The sequence below is a fragment of the Leptodactylus fuscus genome, chromosome 9 (genome assembly GCF_031893055.1).
Source record: "Leptodactylus fuscus isolate aLepFus1 chromosome 9, aLepFus1.hap2, whole genome shotgun sequence".
Lineage (NCBI taxonomy): Eukaryota > Metazoa > Chordata > Amphibia > Anura > Leptodactylidae > Leptodactylus > Leptodactylus fuscus.
Genome location: NC_134273.1, coordinates 11,550,809 through 11,570,810, shown reverse-complemented (window position 1 = coordinate 11,570,810; position 20,002 = coordinate 11,550,809). Strand labels below are relative to the sequence as shown.

The following is a 20,002-nucleotide window of genomic DNA, read 5'->3' as shown; positions in this document are numbered from 1 at the left end:
CACCGAAACACACAAGGATTTTTTTCTTCCGTCTTTTCCAGGGACGTGTTCACTTTAAAAGAAAGTCTGTAACGCGATGAATGCGTCTCGCTTCATTTTTTTTTCCTGTTGTGTTGACTTCAATCTGCTTATCTGGCAAAAGCTTTTCAAGGGGAAGCCGCGCTTTATTTCTAAAGTGAAATGTCAGGAATAATTTCGGATTGGCAAACTGCGCTTTCACCTTGTGATAAAATCTAATCGCCTCACCCCGTGTTCCGGCAGGTTCTCTCGACGCAATCAGAGCTCCGCCTGACAGTCCTGCATTTCACACTTGTTTTTGGCTGCGGTCGCCGAGCGCCGTTTCAATCTCGAGTTCTGCGGCGCGCTGCGTTACCTGCTTTTCTTGCCTGAGGGTAATTAAGGGGAGCTGGGAATTAAAGGTGGGGAATATGCGCAACGCAGTCTATGGAGACGGCCTGTCAAGAAGCGAGCGGAGCCATGCCGGGGAGCGGGAGGTTTTATTAAAATCTCTGCTGTGATACAGCCCGGAATATCGCAACCGCAGCAGACATGTTAAGCGTCTCCTCACTTCTTGGAGTGAGGGGTGTTTGACATTGGAATGGAGAGATTAGAATTTTTTGACAACCTCGTTCTAGAGGTCAGTCATGTGTGGATGTCAGGATGATGCAATGCAGATAGCCCGACAGGCCCTTAAAGGGGTATACCGGCTTCGAAACTTACAGGCAGCCCAACGGGCCCTTAAAGGGGTATACCCGGCTTCAAAACTTACAGGCAATCCGACAGGCCCTTAAAGGGGTATACCTGGCTTCGAAACTTACAGGCAGCGTGACGGGCCCTTAAAGGGGTATACCCGGCTTCGAAACGTGTAAATGTATGACGGGTGTGGTAAATAGCTGTCTCCAAAATGGGGATCCCTTGACCCCTGTCCTGAAAGGATGAAGTAGCCACTGTGAATGGAGACGTGGAGGCTCATCCATGACTCTGTCCATTGACTTCTATGAGAGTTCTGAAAACAGACAAGCACCATTTTAATGCAATGTAGATCTATTAAAGGGGATGTCCAAGACTCAGGAAAATTGGAAACTGATAACTTATCCACAGGATGGGCTACCAGTATTAGACCGTTCAAGGTCTGACACCAGGACCCTGCACCGATCAGCTGTTTCAATGGAAGAGGTAGGGTATATGGCTCCTATTCAGATGAGCGGGATCGGGGTGGCCGTTCTCATTGTCAGTGCTACAGTATATGGAGTGTATACGGCGTCGGATCCATACACTCTAGTGGTGATGCCTGGAACTGCAGACACGATCCCATTCATGTGATTAGGATTAGAAATAGTCCAATAAATAGGATTAAACCTTCCTCCCGTATACCCGGTATACAACTTCCACATTTGAAACAGCTGGATTATATTATTGGTCCCTTTAAATGTATTATTCATGTGCTAACATTATTTTTTCCTCTTTTTCAGACACTGTACGGACGTCCTTTGCTGCATCATTTTCGTGGTGGTCATTTTAGGTTACATTGCTCTAGGCATTGTTGGTAAGTGGCAGTTAGGAATACATATGTGTGTATATATATATATATATATATATATATATATATATATATATATTTATATATTCCAGGTTTACACACTGTACACACCATGCAGATTACATCAGACAAGCGCCCCCTGCAGTTCGTCCCCATCCAGGACATGTGGCGGCTGCGGCAGTCTTGCAGCTTTGCCATAACTGGTTAATCAGATAATGTCTTCTGATATAAAGCGCTGATATTTAATGGCTAATAATGTAATTTGCAGCAGGTGGTGTTTTCCAGGCTGACCAGCGTCATTACACGGCCGCTAGCCAGCTGCTGTGTTCTTCTAATATGCTTTATTACATTGCAGACGGGCCGTCACTTGGCAGCGCCAGCCTGCAGTCTGCACATATAGCCAAGATCTCCCTGTTAAGATAAGAAAGATAATGGTCATGAGGCTCCTGTAGTTACTACGGTATAGCCGGGCGCAGATTAACCCTTGCAGGCCCATAATCCCCTGAGCGCTGGTATTTTGGGTTGTGTTCCCGTATTGCCTCTACCATCCCGCCATACACAGACTCGTCCCCCCAGGGCTCCTGAATACATCTCCATATCTCTCCTGTATCAGCTGATACTTTGTGCAGATTTATTTCAGGTTGTCCCTATACATCTGCGTTGCGGTGTAGTAAATGCACCCCCCACCCCCCCATAGATATGGCGCATTCGTCTCGTAAGATCTTACAGACTGTCACATAAGGCGGATTCATGGAGAACAATAGATGTTATTTCATTAGAGGGAACGCGGCAAATGTCTCCACGTTCTGCTCCTGTCACTTCCCGCAGATATTTACATGGTGTCATCTCCGCAGCACATTTCTGCAGAATGTGGATGGCGGTGAAGTTTATGAGATGAGCAGCACAGGCCCTGCGGGGCGGGGGAGTCTTATTAATCATCTTAAGTATTAAAGTGACAGTACTCCGTATTATAAGACAGCTTAGAGACAGACTACACCGTGCCTCTGCACAATCCTCCAACTCCTGATCATGTGACTTTAAAGAGGACCTCTAACAGTATAACAATTGTGGAGCATCATTTCCTAAAACACTGTGTTCCTCTGTTAGTCCTCCTGGAATTGCATGAATAAATTTAGCGCTACTTGGTGAAGGTGCAAACCTCCCAACCATCCCTGATTTAGCGGGACAGTCCCGAATTTTGGAGGCAGATACTAGTATAGCTGGTAGCCTTCCATACACTTCTTTACTAGTTCACCGTTGTCTCTGGATACATAGGAGCAGGCGGGGGCGATGTAATGACTTCACTACTTTGTGTCTGCTACTCCCAAACCGCCAGCAACAGAGACTGGAGCGGACTCCGGGGGAACAGAACAAAGATAGTATTACTGTGGGGGTACCAGGATGGGACATTATACAGTGGGGGCCATATTAAAGGGGACATAATACTGTGGGAACCACATTCAGGAGGACATTGTATTGTTGGGGCCATATTGAAGGGGACATAATACAGTGGGGCCATATTAAAGGGGACATAATACGGTGGGAACCAAATTCAGGAGGACATTGTATTGTTAGGGCCATATTGAAGGGGGCATTATACAATGGGGGCCATATTAAAGGGGACATAATACTGTTGGAACCACATTCAGGAGGACTTTGTATTGTTGGGGTCATATTGAAGGGGACATTATACAATGGGGGCCATATTAAAGGGGACATAATACTGTGGGAACCACATTCAGGAGGACATTGTACTGTTGGGGCCATATTGAAGGGGACATTATACAGTGGGGGTCATATTAAAGGGGACATAATACTGTGGGAACCACATTCAGGAGGACATTGTACTGTTGGGGCCATATTGAAGGGGACATAATACAGTGGGGCCATATTAAAGGGGACATAATACTGTGGGAACCACATTCAGGAGGACATTGTACTGTTGGGGCCATATTGAAGGGGACAATGTCCTGTGGGGACCACAATAAGGGGAACATTATTCTATGGGGTGCGCATTATACTGTAAGGGCTACAAGGGAAAATTATACTGTGTGGGGACCATAAGGAGCATGGTACCATGTCAGGTCCACTAAAGGGGCATTATATTATGTGGGTGCACAGAAGGGACTGGAAGACCTAAATCTTGTCCCTCTTTCAAAAGTTGAGAGGTATAGGGGTGTGTTGCTACTGTCCAATCAGTACTCATAGTGCCATGCCACACCCTTTGACCATGGAACTGGTAACACCCAGTTGTCAATGTAGGTAGATATTTCCAGGAGGAATAACAGTGGAATGGCACAACACAAATTTTTAACAAAATATGATCCAGAATTGTTATATCATGAGAAAGGTCAGGAGGGGTGACAAACTGCAAATATTTTATGATTTTAAGACCTAAAAAGTGAAGCAAAAATATAGAAAAAAAACCCCCAAATAACGTGCACTGTAACCGAACCTTTTATTTCCCCCTTTAGCCTGGATTCATGGTGACCCCAGGAAGATTGTATATGCAACAGACAGCTATGGGCAGTTCTGTGGACAGAAGGGGACTGCAAATGAGTAAGTGCTTCCGATCCCTCCGTTCCTGTACGCAAATCTGAATTTATTATTATTACGAGTGGGCTGTAGTCCGATGTCCACCATGATTGTAAGAGGTGATACCCAGCAGTAAAGGAATATCTTCAATCAGTTACAAAGAAAGTTGTAACTTGATCTAATTCAGCTTATGGTTGTGCTGTGACTTGCTGCTGCGAGAGGGGGAGAGGGAGCTGCATTCTACATTGTCCCTTCTTATAACCACTCCGCATAACAAAACTGGGGAACAATACAGCAAAGGGAATGGTTATGGTTATGAGGGTCTCTTTAACCCTTTTCTTTCTTATTTTTTCCAGGAACAAGACCGTCTTAATGTATTTTAATATTCTAAAATGTGCCAGTCCGGTGGTGCTTATAAACCTGCAGTGCCCTACGACCCAGGTGAGCGCTGTACTGCATTGTGCGCCTTTTCCCCTGAAACGCTGCGTCCCAGATTCCATGTAATCTCATCACCACACTTCCGTAATAAAAACATTGCAGAAAACACATGAATTTTTAAAAAATGCAACAATTTTACCTGCATTTTTTGTCCCATAGACTTATATGGGAAGAAGGCAAAAAAAGGAAAAACACAGCAGAAAAGCGTTTTTATTTTATGCTGCATTTAGGCTGAATTTTTTTTTTCAGCATTTTTTTTTAATCCTAAAAATTGCTTAAAAATGTTCCTCTGTTATTCCTTCTGGAAATGTCTTGCTGTGTAGAGACACGCCTTTTGACAAAGGGGAGTGGTGGCACTCAGTTGTCAATTTGCTCATAAACTTCCAGTAGGAATAGCAGAGGGACAGTAGACAGCAAAGTTCTCAAAAAAGATGATCCTCACTTAATATTATGGGAAATGTAAGTATTCGCTAAATCAGACCTATTGCACGTGTCTGCCGTCACACGTGTTGTATGATCCTATGTTGATAGCCGATTTTTATTTCCAGCTTTGCGTTTCCAAATGCCCGGATAGATTTGCCACGTACCTGGACATGCAAGCCAACTGGCTAAACAACAGCTACTGGGAATTTTACAAGCAATTCTGTAAACCAGGGTTTAACAGCCCCAGAAAGGTGAGTGACAATAAATAATGGCGGACATCGGCGTTAGGAACATATCACATGTGATCCTCCAGAATATAAGCAGCGCCCCCTGGGGAATGTTAGCTAGAACTTCATTGTACAGTGAATTACCATTTCCTGTTATTTTTCACGGAGGATACAGCAGAAGCTGTACTGTATTCTATTGGGTAACAGAGTTTCACCAGTATGATGTGCACTGATCGATACATTGTGACTACCAGACGGTACTATAAGAAGAAAAATAATTGCAATATATTGTAACAAAATTCTGTAGGTTGCTCATAGACTTGTGTACACTGCTCATAGACTTGTGTAGGCTGCTCATAGACTTGTGTAGGCTGCTCATAGACTTGTGTAGGCTGCTCATAGACTTGTGTAGGTTGCTCATAGACTTGTGTAGGTTGCTCATAGACTTGTGTAGGCTGCTCGTAGACTTGTGTACACTGCTCATAGACTTGTGTACACTGCTCATAGACTTGTGTAGGTTGCTCATAGACTTGTGTAGGCTGCTCATAGACTTGTGTAGGCTGCTCATAGACTTGTGTAGGTTGCTCATAGACTTGTGTAGGTTGCTCATAGACTTGTGTACACTGCTCATAGACTTGTGTACACTGCTCATAGACTTGTGTAGGTTGCTCATAGACTTGTGTACACTGCTCATAGACTTGTGTAGGTTGCTCATAGACTTGTGTACACTGCTCATAGACTTGTGTAGGCTGCTCATAGACTTGTGTAGGCTGCTCATAGACTTGTGTAGGTTGCTCATAGACTTGTGTAGGTTGCTAATAGACTTGTGTAGGCTGCTCATAGACTTGTGTAGCATTCATTAAAGGGGTTGTCCGGGACTATTATATTGATAGTTGTGACCTCTTCACTGCTTATTAAGCACAGCATCGTACATTGTATAGTGGCTGTACTTGGTATTGCAGCTTAGCCACATTTATTTGAATGGGACTGAGCTGCAGCATGGTCATGTGACCCAGTGGTTGTGATGTAATTGGCCTGAGAAGAGGAAGTGGAGCTCAATATCATAGTCCTGGGCAAGCCCCTTAACAGTCTTACCCTTCACTGTACTGTACTCTGTAATACTCCTATACCGCGCATTATTATTAGACCTTCATCCTTTATGGTGCAGAGGAAGTTTCCCCTACACCAATATAGAGACGTTTCCTAGTCATATGTAAGTTCCAGGCATGAAGATATTTTACCTGATCTGTGATTCTCTCAGTCTATTACAGAAGTTCTACGGGATGAAGACTGCCCCGCTATGATCATTCCCAGCAGGCCGTGTAAGTGCATTATATATATATAAATAAACATACATATATATATATATATATATGTATATAATCTTAACTCAGACTGTTTATTTATAAAGCTTTATCTCAATATTCACCTCACACAATGAAGTCTATGGAGAGGGGAGGAGGAGGCTATTCATTCATATATTGCCTCATTCGGTGTAGTGATCGTGAAGCATAACAGTGTACGAAGAGCTCACTAACTTACAGTGTAGCATCTGCAGTTATTTCTGTGTCTTTTCCAGCAGACTCCTCCCCATCTCCATAGACTTCTATGTAAAAAGTAACTCATCCTGATAAGAAGCAAGCAGATTTCTTTAATCAGATATATTATACAGTTTCCTTTCTTCACTTGTACTATTCATTATGCTTTGTTATATGTTCTGTGTCCCCCTGTACAGTCCTGCAGAGGTGCTTCCCAGATTTCTCCACCAGGAACGGTGTTCTGACTGTCGCTAATAAGACGTTGTTTAAAGATGGAAGTGGCCATATGAGAAACGTGACTGATCTGAGAGAAGCGGCTAAGTAAGGATCGCAAGTAATTCCTCTTACCTGGGGAGCAGCGTTCTCCTATAGTCTTTAGGGGCTATAATGCCCCCCTTGATTGTTCAGTACTGTATACGTATATCCTTCTACATTCTTCCTCTTTTGGGGTCAAGGATGATTGATATATCTGCCGTGACCTCTTCTCAAGGTTTACTATGTATATTGTTGTGCGACTTCATTCTATTTTTCGCAATGATATGGCCCGGACCCGATCTTGGTTTAGTTGTCTCCAGAATGGAGTCCGACACGCAGTTCCGTCGCCTGCACAATGATGTTGTATGAGGTTTAGTCATTTTCGGCATGGAGCTTGTACAATGGAGACATCTCTGTAATGTCATCCTATACAGTCTAGGAATCCAGAAGGAAGTCCTGCACACAAGATATAGCATTCTCTAGAATGGAGCTGCACATGGTATAGAAGTCTCTAAATTGGAAACTTATATACTGGACCAGTCACTATACAACTATTATATTATTAATGGTCACGTATAATGGCATCCTGTATACTGGACCTGTCACTATATCAATATTGTATTATTAATGGTCACCTATAGTGGCATCCTGTATACTGGACTGATCACTATGTCACTTATAATGGATAATATAACTTGTTTATTGGGTCGATCACTAGACCAGTATAGTATTATTAATAGTTATCTATAATGGAGTCCTGTATACTGGGTTGATCACTAGACCAATATTATATTATTAATGGTCACCTATAGTGGAGTCCTGTATACTAGACCGGTCACTAGACCAGTATTGTATTATTAATGGTCACCTATAGTGGAGTCCTGTATACTGAACCGGTCACTATACCAGTATTGCATTATTAATGGTCACCTATAGTGGAGTCCGGTATATTGGCTCAGTCAGTATACCACCTATAATGGCGCCCTGTGCAGTATTAATGACACCGTCGGTTTTCTCCCTCCATGTTGTGTATTTTGCAGGATCGGTCGGACGTCTCATCGTTGGTTTATTTCACCCTCATAACCGCTTTCATTTTGTTTTATAGCCATGTAACTACCATTCAACATGGGACTACAAGGTTACCAATCACATTTCCTAACGTTTTGTGTATGGCTTGTACGTGCTCAGCTAGAACAAAGCAATACTGACACACATTAATATGGCCGAACGAGGCGTTACGTAGGATATTAAGGTACTTAGTCATTGCTAGGGGTGTAGGCCGTAGTCCTGAGGGGCCGAGCTAAATTACCTCAACGGATGGCCACAGCTGGCCGGGAATCCGGAAAATCTACGCGCTTAAAGGGATTGTCCCACCAACATAATCCTATGAACAATTGTAGACAATTAAGAGAGCAACATTATTGCAAATATAAATCACTTTAAAAAGTTGCAGTTTTCTAGATTTCCTTTACCCATCTTAGGCTGAGGGGTACGGCCTCAAAATCCTGACCAAAAAGACAGCTCCCATTGAAATGAACGGGAGCCGGTCAGTTCCGTTTGTTCCGGCTCCCACATCCGAATTCTGCCCTTTTGCAGGGCATTGGAGGGAATAGCTGCCTATATACTCAATATACTCCCTGTATATGGGAACAGGGGCTGTTATATACAGAAGTATAGATGACAATGTAGGGCACTGATGGATACTGAAAGGGAGTGTCACCTGACCCAGCCCTGCAGATAGATAGGTTAACCATACAGGTTCCCTTGTAAGTCGCTGCCAAGATTTTGGTTCTTAAAATTCCCCATTATTTTACAGATCTGTGCCAGATTATCAGCTTTTCTAGATTACCAGATGCATCTCCATCAGGCTATAGGATTACATATTATATTAGCTGTTCCGCCCCCATCCTAGATACAGCCGCCCCTGGCGGCCCTGACCAGATATTGCCATGTTCTATAGCTGAATACATAGACGATGCATGGAAGCCAGCACCGAACACGTGACTATGACACGCCATCTTGTTATAACCCATTAATAAAGGCCATGATGTGGAGACCTCCCCCGAGGAGACCCATCTCGTGCTGCAGGGGTAACGCCGCAGCCGCTTTTACGCATGATATCATTTAATCTTATTTTTTTTAAGGCTGTTTTTATAGCCCTGGGCATGTTGGAATTCGGGGTGCACCTGTCATTCACACACACGGGTAAGACCCCAGTTTTATAGGCTGAATGCAAACTCGGCCTATAAAATGGCTCCTTCCTGTGGTGACAGGTATATACTATAGGATGGGCCCTAATCAATCAGTAATGTCTATAGTCTTTATGTGTATGGCCCAGTGCTGATGTAATGGGACCAGCGCCCGTGTGTGTAGCCAAAAGGAGTGCAAAGGTAGCCGTCACGGCCTGATCCAGGTGTTTGCGGGGGCCCTAAGACCTCTAGGCCAGACACCAGATTTTGCACTGGGGCCTCTGCCAGGGTCTCTTATTCCCTAATGTGGTAGAGGGGTCTTTATGATTTCACACCCCTGTCTGACTGCACCCCTAAAGCTATATTATTAGGAAAGGCCCAAATAGGTATGGGGATATGTCAGTTTTAGGATAGCCATGCTGCCACGTAGTCCTGTGTACATTGGTGTACCACCTCACAGTATCATGAGCAGGATAACACAGGGTCCAGTGGGATAAAACTGTAGCCTAAACCCTATAGTCGAAGTTGAATTAAAGGGGACTTTGGTATCGATCACCTGACCTTAGCATAGGTCATCGGTATCAGTTTGGTGGGGGTCCGACACCCAGAATCCCCCCTAATCAGAGGAGCGAAGGGGCTGCAATGTTTACCAAGCACAGCGCCGTACATGGTGTAGTGGCTGGGCTTGGTATTGCAGCTCCAAAAACTGGCCTAGATGGGTTGGGGTAAATTGTTCCCGTTTTTTGTACCTGTGATGGGTCAGGTGTTGTGTTTTCCTGTCTGAGTGACTACCATATCAGCTAGCCATGTGGCAATGTGTACAGAGGTGGTCACAGGAAGTTCTGCCTACTCTATAGTAGACTGCCTCTCCATGCTGCACAGGCTTGCTTTACATCTGAGAAGATAACAGGACTAGGCTCTAGGATAAGAGTGAAGCAGAAGAAACTGGATATCCTTGACATAACCTGTATGAGATGGAACAACCCCCCCATCTCATAGATTTCGGGATTGATTAGGGCCCTGCGAATTCTTGATCTTCCTAACCTTCGCCTCCATAACATTTGTATCCTCCTCCATATAACATTTGTTGCATCGATGTAACCTGGCTGTGATAGCTCCGCACTAATTCATACTATAACCTGGATTATGCGCAGAATTTTGCCTGTTTTTTTTCATATAAAACATTTTTGGGATAATATTTTTTTTTCCTCGTTCCCTTTTATTCACCAGTGGGATAAACGCCGTCCTCGATGCCAGATCCATCGGGATGAAGATCTTTGAGGACTACGCCAGCTCCTGGTACTGGATCCTCATGTAAGTGATGGCGTTGTGTGATAAGTATCGAAATCCTAGGCCCTAATATAAGACCTATAGCAGGGCGCACCTAGGTAAACGTCAGTCCCCTATGGCACTGTATAGAGATTGCTGTGACTGCAGATCTGACAACCATGGAGTCATTGGTCTGTTCCTGAGTGTTGTCCTGGTCATGTGATGGTCACACAGGTGTATGGCTCGTTGCGCTGTAAGACTGACCATAGACTTGTGTGGCTGACAGCTATTCCTCCAAACTTCTCCATACACATGCATGCTGGGTCTGGCCAGAGTAAGCCATTACCAGATATCACTAGTGATACGTTATTTTCCCTGTGAACTAATGGATTGGACTTGTTGCATTTTAACATGCCCAATCCTTTCCTCTTCCAGCATCTTCAGTTGATGGAGAGTTATTAGCCCCAGTTGTGGACTTTGATCTTCTTTCTGATTCCTTTTGATGGCCAGAAGTCCGTGCATCGTATATATATATTCCCCTGTCCTCTGGTGCACTGGAAGGTTTATGATACACAGCCTTCCACTGTCAGAAAGGATCAAATTAGCAGCATGTAGTCAAGAATTGTGTGTGTGGGGGGGGGAATTGTGGTGCCACAGGGGGACACAAGTACTATGTGGGAGGGCGGGGGGCTAGGACAGTAGATGACAATGAAGGGAAGCTTGTGTACATCGACTTGTTGTAAATAAGTCATCATGGTGGTCTGGGCCAGATAGAGAAGGAAAGGGAAATATATGGATGGTACACGGCTGATGAAGTAAAGAGAAGAGGTACGGGGGGGGGGGCATGTGTGAGTGTGTGGCCATCTTACTGTAACGCACCATGCACCTGCGTGTCCATCACATGACCAGCACAGATTTTTGTCCCTCTGGGGGTAACCAATGAACAATTCTATTGAATGACAGACAGGATGCAAGAAATCTATTGCAAAATTCTAGAACTTTTATAACAGGCCGGCCTATAATAACAAGGTTGTAACAAGGTGGGATCATAGGGTGATCGAGATGGACCTGTGCAGGGCTCGAGGCACATGACCAAGGTGCAAGACGGATGTGAAAAACATCTATTTTTGCACCCGATGGGCACTCGAAAACGGTCAATAGGACAATGATGGACATTATGGGAATGTAGTCTTATTCAACCTTATCAGCTATTACACCCCTTTAATCTGGACACCCGTATGACAAAAGTGAGGGGACGTGTTGGACTCAGTGGTCTCAAATCAGACTGTACCATATGGCTATGACAAATCAGACAATTTTGACAGGGTTTCCCCTCTCACCCATCCCTGTCCCGCCCCGTGAATGAGTCCTTAAAGAGTTAATAGATATGGCCGCCTCCTAATTGATTCCAGCTCCTCGGGAAGGTTTCTGGGGGTCTCGGGTTTTGATCTCATATCTGCTTTTATTATGTCAACTTGGCAAAGAGCAAATAATCTAATTTAGTGGGAAGTGATAAGAGATCTCTCAGGTGGCGCTCTCGCTCCGGACCACAGGCCTAACTCTAAACAAACATACAATTTTCTGAATTTTCGTTGCGATAATTTTTTTGTTGTTCCATTTGCCTTCCTCACAGAGCCCTCTTTATTGCCATGGTCATCAGCCTCCTCTTCCTCATCCTTCTAAGATTCACCGCGGGGGTATTTTTCTGGATTTTTATATTCGGTGTCATTGGAGTTGTGGGGTACGGTAAGTCTTATGTCCGAAATCTAGGGGAGTCATTTAAAGGGGTTTTCTGCCAGTGTTGGACTAAGGTTCCTTGAGCCCACAAGATATAATGACCCTGCTGCCCATCCTGCAACAACCCTTAGGAATAGACTGCTATACCCTTCATATTCGGGCGCCTTCTGTTGGATCCTCTGGTACGCTTCCCTTCTGCAATATACTGAATAGTACTAAGTCCAATGAATATAAGTCTGTTTCCCTTTAAGACATCAGAAGGGTAGACTGGATTTACCCCCCTGTGCGGGCACTGTGGCACTCTAAAATCAGAGAAGGGCATCCTAATTCATGCTAATGGTTTCTAGATCCCATCTCAAGATGATAAGAAAGATGTCTCCCAGTCCTCCAACATCCCCTGCTGTAGCCGGACTGTCTGCCTGGTTCCCCTCCCTCCCCCATCTACCCTGATGGATAACCTCCATGAAGGGCTGTAAAGTGATCGGTACATAACTCTCTTCTTCAGGCATATGGCATTGCTTTTGGGAATATAACAACTTGAAAGGGGTCCCCGGATCGGACTTAACCATCTATGACATCGGGCTGCAGACGGACTTCAGGGTCTATTTACAGCTGAGGGACACGTGGTTGGCGTTTAGTAAGTATTAATGTATGTACACAGTGACTGTACCAGCAGAATAGTGAGTGCAGCTCTGGAGTATAATACAGGATAAGTAATGTAATGTATGTACACAGTGACTGTACCAGCAGAATAGTGAGTGCAGCTCTGGAGTATAATACAGGATAAGTAATGTAATGTATGTACACAGTGACTGTACCAGCAGAATAGTGAGCGCAGCTCTGGAGTATAATACAGGATAAGTAATGTAATGTATGTACACATTGACTGTACCAGCAGAATAGTGAGCGCAGCTCTGGAGTATAATACAGGATAAGTAATGTAATGTATGTACACAGTGACTGCACCAGCAGAATAGTGAGCGTAGCTCTGGAGTATAATACAGGATAAGTAATGTCATGTATGTACACAGTGACTGCACTAGCAGAATAGTGAGCGCAGCTCTGGAGTATAATACAGGATAAATAATGTAATGTATGTACACAGTGACTGTACCAGCAGAATAGTGAGCGCAGCTCTGGAGTATAATACAGGATAAATAATGTAATGTATGTACACAGTGACTGCACCAGCAGAATAGTGAGCGCAGCTCTGGAGTATAATACAGGATAAGTAATGTAATGTATGTACACAGTGACTGTACCAGCAGAATAGTGAGCGCAGCTCTGGAGTATAATACAGGATAAATAATGTAATGTATGTACACATTGACTGTACCAGCAGAATAGTGAGCGCAGCTCTGGAGTATAATACAGGATAAGTAATGTAATGTATGTACACAGTGACTGTACCAGCAGAATAGTCAGCGCAGCTCTGGAGTATAATACAGGATAAGTAATGTAATGTATGTACACAGTGACTGTACCAGCAGAATAGTGAGCGCAGCTCTGGAGTATAATACAGGATAAGTAATGTAATGTATGTACACAGTGACTGCACCAGAAGAATAGTGAGCGCAGCTCTGGAGTATAATACAGGATAAGTAATGTAATGTATGTACACAGTGACTGCACCAGCAGAATAGTGAGCGCAGCTCTGGAGTATAATACAGGATAAGTAATGTAATGTATGTACACAGTGACTGTACCAGCAGAATAGTGAGCGCAGCTCTGGGGTATAATACAGGATAAGTAATGTAATGTATGTACACAGTGACTGTACCAGCAGAATAGTGAGCGCAGCTCTGGGGTATAATACAGGATAAGTAATGTAATGTATGTACACAGTGACTGCGCCAGCAGAATAGTGAGTGCAGCTCTGGAGTATAATACAGGATAAGTAATGTAATGTATGTACACAGTGACTGTACCAGCAGAATAGTGAGCGCAGCTCTGGAGTATAATACAGGATAAGTAATGTAATGTATGTACACAGTGACTGTACCAGCAGAATAATGAGCGCAGCTCTGGAGTATAATACAGGATAAGTAATGTAATGTATGTACACAGTGACTGCGCCAGCAGAATAGTGAGTGCAGCTCTGGAGTATAATACAGGATAAGTAATGTAATGTATGTACAGAAGCCTGGGCTGCAGTATCTGTAATGTGTGTTCTTGTGTTTGGGGCCATTGTAAATGACTCAGTGCTAGTTGTGCTGGCTCAGTGTGTACGGAGCCGTAGTCTTATACAATGGTTACTTTTTATTATCTATGTAGAAATGTCCCTTTTCCCATGATGCCGTTCTGTCTGTATTCTTCCCCAGTGATCATCCTCTGCATTGTTGAAGTTATCATCATCCTTATGTTGATCTTCTTGAGAAACCGGATCAGAATCGCCATAGCGCTCCTGCAGGAAGGAAGCCGGTAATACAATCTATACTGTCACACGTGGCCTTCAGATACGGGCTCATCCATGTGATCCTGTATGTGGTCCTGAATAGTAGTAGTGCTGTATTACACTGGAGCCAGGCTTACTGCTGTATATGACAGTTTTCTTCATATGGATCCATACTGTGCCCTGTATTATGTAGACAATGGACATGTATTACAGACATGGCATTACCTTTGTCATACACTGGAATATGCCACGATTGTAAGCAGTTTCTGCCGTCAATGGACACACTTGGGCTTGAACATAAGGCTCAGGCTGTTGCAGTCTATCTTGTCTTCAGCTTTGCAGCCAAAATAACGCTAAATCTGCAATGTGTATTGGACAGAAGCATCGACAATAGTGACGCCACTATGGAATCCAATGATCTTTGGATCCACCACTATGGCAGACCGGGCACCTACAGCACAACTATGAGTATAGCCCTACTGGAGAAAACCGCAAGCAGCCACTAGATGGCACCATACACCCCTGTCCTTGCCAAATGTGAAAAAAGTATAGACTATGGTGTTAGACCAAGTGCCACCAGATGAGGGCGCTGTTTAGTTAGATATATATAGAACTGCGAATACCTAGATAGATAGATAGATAGATAGATAGATAGATAGATAGATAGGAGATAGATAGATAGATAGATAGATAGATAGATAGATAGGAGATAGATAGATAGATAGATAGATAGATAGATAGATAGGAGATAGATAGATAGATAGATAGATAGATAGATAGGAGATAGATAGATAGATAGGAGATAGATAGATAGATAGATAGATAGATAGATAGGAGATAGATAGATAGATGATAGATAGATAGATAGGAGATGATAGATAGATAGATAGATAGATAGATAGATAGATAGATAGATAGATAGATAGGAGATAGATAGATAGGAGATAGATAGATAGATAGATAGATAGATAGGAGATAGATAGATAGGAGATAGATAGATAGATAGATAGATAGATAGATAGATAGATAGATAGATAGATAGATAGGAGATAGATAGATAGATAGATAGATAGATAGATAGATAGATAGGAGATAGATAGAGAGATAGATAGATAGCTGATCTGTTGGGGTCTGACACCTGAACCCCACACCAATCTAACATCAGTATGACGCATGCATTACAGGGTGGAAAAGCCCTTTAACCTCTGCAATATTCTGTTTCTTTCCTCCTCTCTCTTTGGTTTTGTAACAATGTGTCGCTTTCTTCTGCAGGGCTATCGGCTACATCATGTCTACCTTGTTTTATCCAATCATCACCTTCATCCTGATCGCCATCTGTATCTCGTACTGGGCTGTCACCGCCGTGTATCCTTTATATCACATCACTATATAGAGCACCTTTCACAATCCGGAACATATGGAAATAATCACATTGTTTGTCCTTAACTCTGAGCCCCAGGTTCCTGGCCACCTCCGGAGAGGCCGTATATAAGGTGATGGCCAATAAGACCTTCTGCCAGTACGCAGGCAACGTCTGTTCGCCTGAAGTAAGTCGTCCTATAACAGCATACCGTATCTCAGCATCCGACTACAGGAGAGTTTTATAGGGGAAAAGTCCTGTCTACCACTATGTCTGGAGAGTCCTCGAAAAAGAGGAGGCGTCTAAAAGTCCCTTACGCCACATGTTGCAGAAATGTAGCTTTGCTGCTTTGTGTAATGCAGGGAAGCTTTGGCTGAGGGCGCCGCGTCATACAGTTACCGTATTTTTCGGACTATAAGACGCACTTTTTTTCCCCAAAATTTCGGAGGAAAATGAGGGTGCGTCTTATAGTCTGAATGTGGGTTTGCAGCATGGCCGCGCTACTGCCACCGCTGGTTTTCTTCAGCGGCAGTATCGCGGCAATCCGCAGGCCCCGGCAGCTAAGACAGTCCCCGGCATCTGCTGTAATAGACCGGCGGATGCCGGGGAGTGTCTTAGCTGCCGGGGCCTGCGGATTGCCGCGCTACTGCCGCTGAAGAAAACCAGCGGTGGCAGTAGCACGGCCATACTGCAAACCCACTCCTCCTCCACAGGTCCCGACAGTTAGTTAGCCCCCCCCCCCCCCCCATACCTTTAGTGATGCAGGCCGGCTCTTGCACGGCGAGGCCGCAGGAGCCGGCCTGTTCCGATGACAGCCGGGAGCCTAATGAAGGCTCCGAGGCTTGTCATAAATATATATTACTATCGCGGCTGGTCTATGACCCTCCGCGATAGTAATGTATAGAATCTCCCATAGATGGCAATACACTTGTATTGCCGTCTATGGGACTTGCAATCAAATGATTGCAGGTTCAAGCCCCCTAGGCGGGGGATATTAAAATAGTCAAAAAAAAAATAAATAAAAAAAAACACTTAAAAAAAAATATAATAAAAAATAAAATAAATAAAAGTTCACCTCCTTTCCCTAGAATACATATAAAAGTATAACATTACTGTGAAACATATACATTAGGTATCCCTGTGTCTGAAAATGCCCGGTCTACACCTGGCCCCACAAAAAAAACGCCCTATACATCCCCGTACAGCTGCAGGGTCACCTGTCAATGTGGCCTTGCAGCTGTTCCAAAACTACAACTCCCATATATTAAATATTTTACCATTTTTTGCCTGAAAATTTTTTTCCCCTATTTTTCTCCTCTAAAACCTGGGTGCGTCTTATAGTCCAGTGCGTCTTATAGTCCGAAAAATACGGTATATCTCGGGTATTATAAGACTTAGAACAGTGACTCTGGTGTCCTATGAAAGAGCAGATTCACGGCTTCCATATGACATCAGGATCACAGTTCTGCCTTTATCATTTTCGGAGATATTACAAGTTGAATACACATTTGGGTTTAGGAGCAGCTTCATAGAAATATGTCAGTCCCAACTGTGTGTACAACTGCTGATATCTCCGGGAGTAACACAGCTAGAACGGTGACTGGAGTCGTATGGAATCTGAGAGTCTCTTCTTTTCATATGACACCAAGACTCTGTTCTAACTACGTTTTATATTGCATGAGATATAACTGTATGAAATTCCCTCCCAACCTGAGCTTCCTTGCCTTATACAGGAGTCCCCACCCGTACTCCAGTGACATGCAGTGTACAGATTCTGCTGACAATAGAGGAACAATCAAAAATTGTTCAAAAGTTTAGATACACGTAAAGGGAATGGGGGAGACTGTGGGTGTCAGGCTGGGTTTTGGGGGTCTACATTTTGTAGTTTAGGGGCTGACGTTGGGTTATGTGGCACATATGAAGATGGCGGTCAGTGTTTTTTGTTGCATTTTGTACATTGGGTAAGTTCAGTATATCAAGGGGCGGGGAATATATTTAGAAATTGGGCATCATGTTCCCCTGTGATTTCTGAGCAGACCCGCCCCTCTCTCACAGCAGACCCGCCCCTCTCTCACAGCAGACCCACCGCTCTCACACAGAAGACCCGCCCCTCTCTCACAGCAGACCTGCCCCTCTCTCACAGCAGACCTGCCCCTCTCTCACAGCAGACCTGCCCCTCTCTCACAGCAGACCTGCCCCTTTCTCACAGCAGACCCACCCCTCTCTCAGAGCAGACCCGCCCCTCTCTCACAGCAGACCCCTTCCTCTCTCACAGCAGACCTGTCCCTCTCTCACAGCAGACCCGCCCCTCTCTCACAGCAGACCCCCCCTCTCACACAGCAGACCCCTTCCTCTCTCACAGCACACCCGCCCCTCTCTCACAGCAGACCCGCCCCTCTCTCACAGCAGACCCGCCCCTCTCTCACAGCAGTCCCGCCCCTCTCTCACAGCACACTCGCCCCTCTCTCACAGCACACCCGCCCCTCTCTCACAGCAGACTCGCCCCTCTCTCACAGCAGACCCGCCCCTCTCTCACAGCAGTCCTTGCAGCACTTTCCGCAGTTTTTATACTTCACCTCTTGTATTTTCCAGACCTTCAATACCACCAACGTCACGCGGCTGTGTCCCGGGTCTCAGTGCACGTTTGCGTTTTACGGGGGTGAAAGTTTCTACTATCAATACATCCTGATCTTTCAGCTCTGTAACGTCTTCGTGTTCCTATGGCTGGTGAATTTCTCCATCGCTCTGGGGCAGTGCACTCTGGCTGGGGCCTTCGCCTCCTATTACTGGGCTTTTAAGAAACCTGCTGACATCCCGGCGTGCCCGCTATTTTCATCCTTTGGCCGAGCAATAAGGTAACGATCAGCAGTCTTGCAGAGCTGGATGGACTTCGAGGTTCAGTCTATACCTCCTCTTACACCACAAGTGGCAGGTAGAAGTACTACACATTTCCCTGCAACGTTTCTACTGCACTGACCTCTCCTTCCCTGCAGGTATCACACTGGATCGCTGGCGTTCGGTTCCCTCATCCTGGCTCTTGTACAGTTTATACGAATTATATTAGAATATTTAGACCATAAACTTAAAGGTAAAAGTCCAGAGTCTGCGATTTCTATCCGTGTTCAGTTATATATAGATTTTTCATGATACTTTGCTATATTGTATATATTGTATATTTAGAGCTACAAATGTAGCAAACTTGACTTGGATTGAGCACGCTGTTGGTTTTACCGGTATCTGTCCTGATCCCAGAGATACCTTTGCAATATTCTTGCACTGTCATAGGGTCGGCCTCATAACTCTGCATCATCACTGGGCAGTGAGGAGCGCCCCCCTTAGGTTTCAAGAGTGAATACTGCACCGCACAGAGGTGACGCTGAGTTATGAGGCCGGCCCCTCTGCAAGTGCAGGGATATCGCTACCGAAACGAATGGTATCAATATCCCTGCACTGTCATTGGGGCCGGCCTCATAACTCTGCATCATCCCTGGGCAATGAGGAGCGCCCCCCTTAGGTTACAAGAGAGAGTACTGCACCGCCCAGCGATGATGCAGAGTTATAAGGCCGGCCCTTCTGACAGTGCAGGGATATCGCTACCGAAACTAATGGTACCAATATCCCTGCACTGTCATAGGGTCGGCCTCATAACTCTGCATCATTGCTGGGCGGTGAGGAGCGCCCCCCTTAGGTTACAAGAGAGAGTTCTGCACCGCCCAGAGGTGACGCTGAGTTATGAGGCCGTCCCCTCTGCAAGTGCAGGGATATCGCTACCAAAATTAATGGTACCAATATCCCTGCACTGTCATAGGGGCCGGCCTCATAACTCTGCATCATCGCTGGACAGTGAAGAGCGTCCCACTTAAGTTACAAGAGAGAGTACTGCACCGCCCAGAGGTGACGCTGAGTTATGAGGCCAGCCCGGCAGGGATATCGCTACCAAAACTTACCGTACCAATATCTCTGCAGCCAGAGCACGTACGGGCGCACTGAATCCAGCACACTTTGGACGCACAATGTTAGAGGGCATGAAAGGTTCCCTTTCATGTGCTGTCCATTTGCTGCACTGACCTGGGCCCTTTATCTCCCCCTTTACCTT

General features: G+C 44.8%; 1 protein-coding gene across 5 annotated transcripts in view; it reads left to right on the top strand.

Annotated features, from left to right (window-relative positions):
• The window catches only part of SLC44A5 (solute carrier family 44 member 5), an 87,369-nt gene that overhangs the window by 56,012 nt on the left and 11,355 nt on the right, over positions 1 to 20,002 (top strand). For 3 of the 5 annotated variants that reach the window (XM_075287794.1, XM_075287792.1, XM_075287793.1), the window contains exons 3-17: positions 1,473 to 1,546; positions 4,015 to 4,099; positions 4,432 to 4,516; positions 5,062 to 5,187; positions 6,425 to 6,485; positions 6,899 to 7,022; positions 8,062 to 8,094; positions 10,376 to 10,459; positions 12,048 to 12,160; positions 12,657 to 12,788; positions 14,473 to 14,572; positions 15,819 to 15,911; positions 16,006 to 16,093; positions 18,499 to 18,761; positions 18,900 to 18,994. In XM_075287794.1, the coding sequence (XP_075143895.1) occupies positions 1,473 to 1,546; positions 4,015 to 4,099; positions 4,432 to 4,516; positions 5,062 to 5,187; positions 6,425 to 6,485; positions 6,899 to 7,022; positions 8,062 to 8,094; positions 10,376 to 10,459; positions 12,048 to 12,160; positions 12,657 to 12,788; positions 14,473 to 14,572; positions 15,819 to 15,911; positions 16,006 to 16,093; positions 18,499 to 18,761; positions 18,900 to 18,994 (1,556 nt within the window). The remainder of the gene's footprint in view (positions 1 to 1,472; positions 1,547 to 4,014; positions 4,100 to 4,431; positions 4,517 to 5,061; positions 5,188 to 6,424; positions 6,486 to 6,898; positions 7,023 to 8,061; positions 8,095 to 10,375; positions 10,460 to 12,047; positions 12,161 to 12,656; positions 12,789 to 14,472; positions 14,573 to 15,818; positions 15,912 to 16,005; positions 16,094 to 18,498; positions 18,762 to 18,899; positions 18,995 to 20,002) is intronic. The other 2 variants (XM_075287796.1, XM_075287795.1) reach the window with 1 other exon arrangement.